Source organism: Condylura cristata, unplaced genomic scaffold, assembly GCF_000260355.1.
Source record: "Condylura cristata isolate star-nosed mole 26May11 unplaced genomic scaffold, ConCri1.0 scaffold00032, whole genome shotgun sequence".
Classification (NCBI taxonomy): Eukaryota; Metazoa; Chordata; class Mammalia; order Eulipotyphla; family Talpidae; genus Condylura; species Condylura cristata.
In genome coordinates, this window is record NW_004567133.1 from 19234370 (window position 1) to 19241598 (window position 7229).

Sequence of the window (7229 nt, forward strand, 5' to 3'; positions counted from 1 at the left end):
ACCGCTGGGGAAGGGTCTGCGCGTCTCCACCGCGACCACGAGCCGCGGGCCGCCGCTGCGGGTGGGCGTCCTCCCGCGGCCAAGTCCGGGACCGCCTGTCCCCTTTCTGCGGGGCTGCTGTGGGAGCGAAATGGCTCCCCCGGACTGGGGCCACGTGCTCCACAGCCCCGGGCTGGCGGCTGGCGGGCAGGGACTGGGGAGGAGGAGCCCCTGGCCGTGTGGTCCAGTCTGGTGGACAGCCTGAGGCCCTCACGGGGGAGGGAGGGTGCTGGTTAGTGCCGCCCCACCTTGCCCCGGTCACCTCCGACAAGTTCAGTGTCGCACGGGAGGGGGATGGGCCTTCAGCTGGCAGGGCTGGCTCCAGTGTTGGTCCTTCCAGAAGTGACCCTGGAGGACCTGGCGTAGTACGTGGGGAAAAATCTGACGCTCTTACATGTGTTGGATTCGCAGCTCTGTTTTCCTGTCTGAATCATCGGTTTCCGATGCCGTGGATTCCTGTGGGCATGAGGACCAGGCTTGGGAAGAGGGTGGCTACAGCAAGTGACCCGGGGCTTGACCCACCCCAGGGCTCTGCCTTCTGGCGCTGCTGGTGCTCAGAGGAGTCCAGGCAGCCGCCTGGGTTTGGCTGCTCCAGGTGCTGCAGAGGCCATCCTGGCCCGGACTCTGGCCGGCACCATGCGGCGGGGTCTCTGGCCGCCCCGGCCCGGACCCTGGCCGGCACCATGCGGCGGGGTCTCTGGCCGCCCACCCTGGACCTTGCCGAGTACCCTGGGCTTGAGCTGACTGCCCTTGACCCCAGGTGCCCCAGCACGCAGGCACTCCAGGTGGCGGGACTGTCCCCTGGTGTAGGTGTGGAGCTGTCCTCTGCCTTCCCTGCCCGAGCCTGCGTCCGGCTGGGCCTTGAGGGTGGCGGTTCCGGCTGGTGGACGTGCTCCATTGGCTGACGGCCTTGGCGGGGCTCCTCCCCCCAGGTCTGCCAGCAGGGCTTGCCCCACGGCTGCCACCCGTGGCCTGTGGCCTCCGGACAGTGCGGCCCCGCGAGGACTGGCTGCATGGACGGGCCGACGAGGGGCTTCGAAGGGCCTGGGGTCTCTGACCCGTCCAGGACGCCTGCTCCTTGCTGGGCTCGCGGACACCTCAGCAGCCAGGACCTGCCCTGGCCGAGAGCTCCCCTCCTGGTGCCAGAGGCCTCGGCGCCCAGGAGACACTCGGGTCCTCCTGGGGAACACCCTGCTCTCGGTCCTTCCCACTCGCTCCTCCTCCATCTCTTTTAAACTTCACGGTGACCCCTCTTTACAGACGGGGAAACTGAGGTTCGACACATGGAAGAACGAAGTGACTCGTGGGGCTCCACAGCTTGTCAGTGACAGGCTGACTGCAGGGGGCCCTCTGTAGGCTCGGGGTGTGTTTCTGATCGAAGCAGCCTGAGAGTGGCACATTCTGGGGTTGAGGTGGGGGCGTGGGTGGCAGCGGGGCTCCGGCTGCCCAGTGCCTGCGCAGAGAGAAGCCAGGTGCGGGGTGCTGCCCTCCTTGCCTGGGAGCGTATTGGGTGACCGGTGAGGGGGTGACCTGGAGGTGGCCTGAAGTGAGTTCTCTGTGGCCAGTTTGAGGCTGGAGCGGGCAGAGGTCAGGGCCTGGACTTGAAGAGCTGCGTGCCCCAGCCTCTGACTGGGGTGCTGAGCTATTCCCAGGGGCTCTCTGGGGCTCTGCTCTTGGCACCGACGCTCGGACCCACGACTGTTCCCTGGCCGCCGGCTGCCCAGGTCCCTGCCTTATTCCTGGAGCGGGCAGCCCCTGGCCAGCCCAGGCCTGTGGAGGTGCCTCCGCGCACTCCCCCGGTCTGGGCCGGCCGCTGGGGAGGGAGAGAAGCAAGAGGTGGTGGCGTCACCCTGCGCCTTCACCTGCCCGGTGGCCGTCGTGGCCAGGGGAGGGACCTCACCATGCCTGTAAATGTTCTGTAAACCCGTCTTGTTTCTGTACAGCTCAGAAAGCTGTCAGAACGCTCAGGCCTGTGAAGAAAACCCCACTTTTTCCAGTCTCGTGTCACCTGGAAGTTCCAATCGGCCAGCCTTTCTCTATAGGCGCCCCTGGTTGGCCAGCTCGCCGCCAATCAGAGCCCCGGGTTAGTTGTGACTCCCCCAATCAGCACCCCGGCCAGGCAGGAGCCCACCCATCAGCCGAGAGTCGGCCAGTCTAAGGAGCTGTCAGGGGCACCTGCAGGGATATCGAGGCCAGTTCGCGGAGCCCAGGAGGTGGACGGGGGAGTCGTGGCCTGAGGGCAAGTCTGAGGTTGGCTGCTTGCCCTGCGCGAGGCGCCCGCCGCCGCTGGCCAGGAGGCTGGACTGCTGGATGCGGCGGCGCAGGGACCGGCCCGGCCCTTTGGGCTGCTGCTGAGCAGGAGGCTGTGGCCTAGGCCCTGCTGCCTGGCTCGCAGGACCTGTGCCCCCTGGGGCCCCCCGGGCTGGGGCTTTTAGGGTTCTGCGGGCCTTTAGGGTCTCCTTGATTTGTGGTCACCCAGGAGAAAGGAGCACTTAGGATTTCATGACTGGGGACCCCAGGTGAAGTCTGGGGGCGTGGCTGCTTGGCTAGGAGGTGCGGGGCTGGGAGGGGCGTGGGGTGCGACCCAGCCAGGCACCCTTACTCCTCCTCCTGGGCCTGTGTCTGGAGGGCCTGGGCCGCAGCCCAGGGGTGGTGGGCCCTGTGTGTGACCGTCAGCGGGGCTGCCACTGCAGGCGGGTAGGAGAACCCCCCGGCGCGTCCCCCCGCCCTAGGTCTGGCAGCCTGGCCTCGGTTGTGTGTCCCCCTGCAAAGGGCAGGCGAGCCGAGCCTGTGGGTCCCTGACCGCACCCCGTCGAGCCCGCCACGTCTGGCGCCACAGGGGCGGCGGCCGGCAGAGCACCTGGGCCCAGAGTGGGGGAGCCAGGTGCTGCTGTCTCCCCGCAAAGCTGTTCCCACCCGATCCCTAAATCCCATCCGTAAAGTGGGGTGCTGGTTTCCTCTTCAGTGCAGACATCCTGGGTTCCTGGAGGTGCCTGCACCCTGGGGCAGGGGCCACTCCCAGCCCGCCGCCCTCTGTTGGGGCCGAGACTGAGGCCCAGGACCAGGAGGCGCCTGCGGGGAGCCGGGTGGACAGACGGGCAGGCAGGGGCCCGCGGGGCCTTCGTGTCTCCAGCGGGTACAGATGTGGCCTCACCTCCACTGGTGCAGACCCCTTTCCTCCTGGCGATGGGTATGGGCTCGGGGCACCCCTCAGATCCCCGGCTCCCCACCGATGGAACCAGGGCTGTGAGCCCAGGCCTCCACCAGGTCACCCCAGGAGGGCCCCGCAGGAAGAAGCCAGGACTGTGGCTTTGGGTGGGGCCAGTGGCCTCTTCGGGAGCCAGCATCTGGAAGCCATCAGGCCAGGGCAGGGGGAGCTGCAGGGGGGGCATGCTTCCTCAGGCCACACACAGGCCCCCCCGGGGAGCAGGGCACTGGGCCTGCAGGCCCTGCCGCCTCTGCCTCCTGCCAGTGCCGCTCGGCCTGCGGCCTCCCCTCCCTGACTGCGTCTCTCACCGCCTCTGTCCCTGCAAGATGTAGTCACGTGTGTTGTGGTGACCTGGCCCACGGCCTGCCGGCACAGGGTGGCGGCCTCTTAGGTGGGTGGGCTTCGCCGGTGGGCCTGGAGCGAAGGGGACCTGCCTGGTCGCTGTGGCATTAGCGCGGCTGGGCCGTGCTGTGACGTGGCTGTGCCGCGTGGGAGGTGTCCCGGGAGCAGGTGTCTGCTTGTCTGCGCCCGACCTGGACCCGCCAGCCAGGCGCGGGGCCTGGTTTTGACACCCCGCGCCCGGGACTGCCCCGTGCCCCCGCCGAGCTGCCGTGTGGGGTATCCCCAGGTGCCACTTTTACCCCAGAGGGCTGCAAGAGACCCTCGGGGCCTTCTGGCGATGGACTGCAAGGACAGGGCCCCTTTGGGCGCGGGGCAGGAGGACACCAAGCCTGAGCATGCCCCTGCCCCCGCCAGTCTTGCCAACATCCCGCTGACCCCTGAGACGCAGCGAGACCAGGAGCGGCGGATCCGGCGGGAGATCGCCAACAGCAACGAGCGGAGGCGTATGCAGAGCATCAACGCGGGGTTCCAGTCCCTCAAGACCCTCATCCCCCACACAGACGGAGAGAAGCTCAGCAAGGTGGGTGAGGGCTGGGCGGGCTGCCCGGAGGCGGCGGCTCGCAGCCGGCGTGGCCCTGACGCGCCCCTCTGCCCTCAGGCAGCCATTCTCCAGCAGACGGCGGAGTACATCTTCTCGCTGGAGCAGGAGAAGACCAGGCTCCTGCAGCAGAACACGCAGCTCAAGCGCTTCATCCAGGTACCCCGCAGCCACTCTGCACCGGCCCTCTGCAGCCGGGGCCCCCCGCCCGCTGCAGCGCCCACCTCCCCTGCTGTCCCGCCTGCTGCAGGTCAGGCACCTGCCTGCCCAGCGGGACCTCCGCTGACCCACCCGAGCGGCCCTGGCGGGCCCTGGGCATTGCTCTGGGAAGCCGGCCCACAGGGCCCCCCTTGTGGCGATGGGCTGTCCGTGGGGCGCAGAACGGCCCGCAGGGCCGCTTTGACGGCTTTGGGGCCGGCAGTGCCGGAGCCCCGCTTCCCAGTCAGGGTGCTGGCGGGGGGATGTCGGGGTGTCGGAGCTCGCGCACCAACCCCCGGGGGTTTCCAGGAGTTGAGTGGCTCGTCCCCCAAGCGGCGGCGGGCTGAGGACAAGGACGAGGGCATCGGCTCCCCGGACATCTGGGAGGACGAGAAGGCGGAGGACCTCCGGCGGGAGATGATCGAGCTGCGGCAGCAGCTGGACAAGGAGCGCTCGGTGCGCATGATGCTGGAGGAGCAGGTGAGGCGCCGCGCTGGGCCGGGCCTCCGAGCGAGGCTCCCTGAGGGCAGCCAGACCGATCTCAGGGCTCACTGCCTGGGAGGGGTCGGGGGAGACCAGTCCAGGGCTCTGCGAGAATGGAGCTGCCGTGGGTCGTGTGCCTGCAGGGCATCGGGGTGCTCTCTGGCTTCTCTGGGAGATGACGGTGGCGTGGGGCAAGTAGGCAGAGAGGGTGCAGGGAGAGGGCGCAGCTCAGGCAGAGGCTCGGAGGCTGAGGGCGGCGGGACCCGGCGGGAGGGAAGAGGCCGGTGAGGCGGCGGCCGCGGGCTGTGGGAGGACTTTGGTCGCCCTGCCAGGGTGGCAGCTCCTGCTGGGCGGGCGCAGGAGCGAGGCCTGCTGCTCGAAGGTTGGCGCGGCCCTGCCCAGTGGGGCGGGTGGGTGGGTGCCCGTGCTGCCCTGAGCGGCTCTGTGCCCCAGGTGCGCTCGCTGGAGGCCCACATGTACCCCGAGAAGCTCAAGGTGATCGCGCAGCAGGTGCAGCTGCAGCAGCAGCAGGAGCAAGTGCGGCTGCTGCACCAGGAAAAACTGGAGCGAGAACAGCAGCACCTGCGGACCCAGGTGGGCACCCAGGCGGGCGCCCAGGCGGGCACTCAGGCGGGCGCCCAGCGAGCAGAAGCCCCGCAGGGCTCTGGGCGGGCGTCCCTCCCTTGGGTCCAACAGGGCACTGGGTGGAGTGAGGTGTTTTGGAGCTGTGCCCCGCCCTCCGCCGGGGAAAGGGGCAGCGCCCAGAGCCTGTGGAGAGACTGGGCCTCTGTCTTGCAGCTCCTGCCCCCTCCAGCCCCCACCCACCACCCCACTGTGATCGTGCCAGCGCCGCCTCCCCCCCCCTCCCATCACATCAACGTCGTCACCATGGGCCCCTCCTCGGTCATCAACTCTGTTTCCACGTCCCGGCAAAATCTGGACACCATCGTGCAGGTACCAAGGAAGGTTCTCTGGCTTCTCTGGGGTCGGCCTGGAACTTCTTCTCGCCTCCATACCCCAGGGCCAGGTGGGGGTGAAGGTGGCTGTGGGCCAGGAGGTTGAGGAGGAGAAAGAAACCAGGTTGTCAGCTCTGAGGGTCAGACCTGGGGTCATTGCTGCACCCAGGCCCTCTCGGGGACCCCGTGCTATCACAGGAAAACAAGAAAGCCCAAGAAGGTCAAATAGGGGAAAGCACCCCCTCAGCCCCCCAGAATTTCAGTTGCACACAAGCTTAACAAAGGGACTAGTAAATTAATGACAAAGGCATCCTGTGCAGGAGTGGACAGACCGGAACCCGGAAATGAACGGCGGACACAGCGACCGCTGGTGACCGCCACGGGCAGCACTGTCTGGGTGGGGGCGCCGCTCGGCCCCGCGGTGGCCGCCCGCGTTGGTTGTCCCCAGACTCTGGCAGGCGCCTACTGCTGTAGGCTGGACTTTCTGGGGTGCGCTGGGGGGACGGCGGCTCCCCGGCCGCATCCTGACGGCAGCCTGTCCCCCAGGCGATCCAGCACATCGAGGGCACCCAGGACCGGCAGGAGCAGGAGGAGGAGCAGCGAAGAGCCGTCATCGTGAAGCCGGTGCGCAGCTGCCCTGAGACGCACGCCTCGGACACCGCCTCCGACTCGGACGCCTCGGACAGCGACGCCATGGACCAGAGCCGGGAGGAGCTGGCGGGCAGCGGGGGGCTTCCCTGACCACCCCCAGCCCTCCTCTCCCTTCTGGGGGCTGGAGGGGGCCGGGGCAGCACCAGGGAGGAGTGCGGGCGAACGAGTGAGGAATTTTTACAAAATGATGACGACATTTGGGTCTCTTTTATGACCTCTTTTTCAATACTGTAAATCGACCTTTGATGGACGCCCCTGCCGAGGCGGGGGGGCTGGGGTGGCACAGAGTGCAGTGCGCAGGGGCACGGACGCCTGGGCTGGGCCTCGGACCCCAGACTGGGGGAGCCGACACGGGTGCCCGGCTTCTCTCTGCCAAAAATCGTTATTTTCATGGAGACGTGTTTTTAAGAACAGGGAGAATTCACAGCCCCAAGGCAGCTGCGCCGTCGCCCTGAGGCCTGCAGTTTGAACTCTCCTTCCCCTCTGGTTCCTCCTTTCTCTGCGAGCACTTAATGGGTGGAGGGTCTGGCTGGGTGGGGGATCTCTGGCCCGTCCGCTGCTTCCGGTTGGGGGTTGCTGCTGCCCACCTTCCTCCCCGCCGGGTCAGCGCCAGGCCCCAAGGCCCGCCCCACCCGGCCCCCACCTCGCCCTCCAGGTTTCCCAACTTCCACCCCAAACTGTCTTTGTCTCTCTTTTGTTTTGTTGTTGGTTTCTTTTTTGTTTTGGTTTTGGTTTTGTTACTTTGGTTTTTTTT

At 67.6% G+C, this 7229-nt stretch overlaps 1 protein-coding gene across 1 annotated transcript in view; it reads left to right on the forward strand.

Moving 5' to 3' along the window:
• TFAP4 (transcription factor AP-4 (activating enhancer binding protein 4)) overlaps positions 1-7207 on the forward strand; it is an 8535-nt gene extending 1328 nt beyond the window's left edge. The window contains exons 2-7 of the mRNA XM_004692152.2: positions 4004-4169; positions 4248-4346; positions 4695-4865; positions 5322-5462; positions 5667-5822; positions 6371-7207. Of these exons, the coding sequence (XP_004692209.1) occupies positions 4004-4169; positions 4248-4346; positions 4695-4865; positions 5322-5462; positions 5667-5822; positions 6371-6565 (928 nt within the window). The 3' untranslated portion in view covers positions 6566-7207. The remainder of the gene's footprint in view (positions 1-4003; positions 4170-4247; positions 4347-4694; positions 4866-5321; positions 5463-5666; positions 5823-6370) is intronic.
• The last annotated feature ends 22 nt before the right edge of the window (positions 7208-7229 follow it).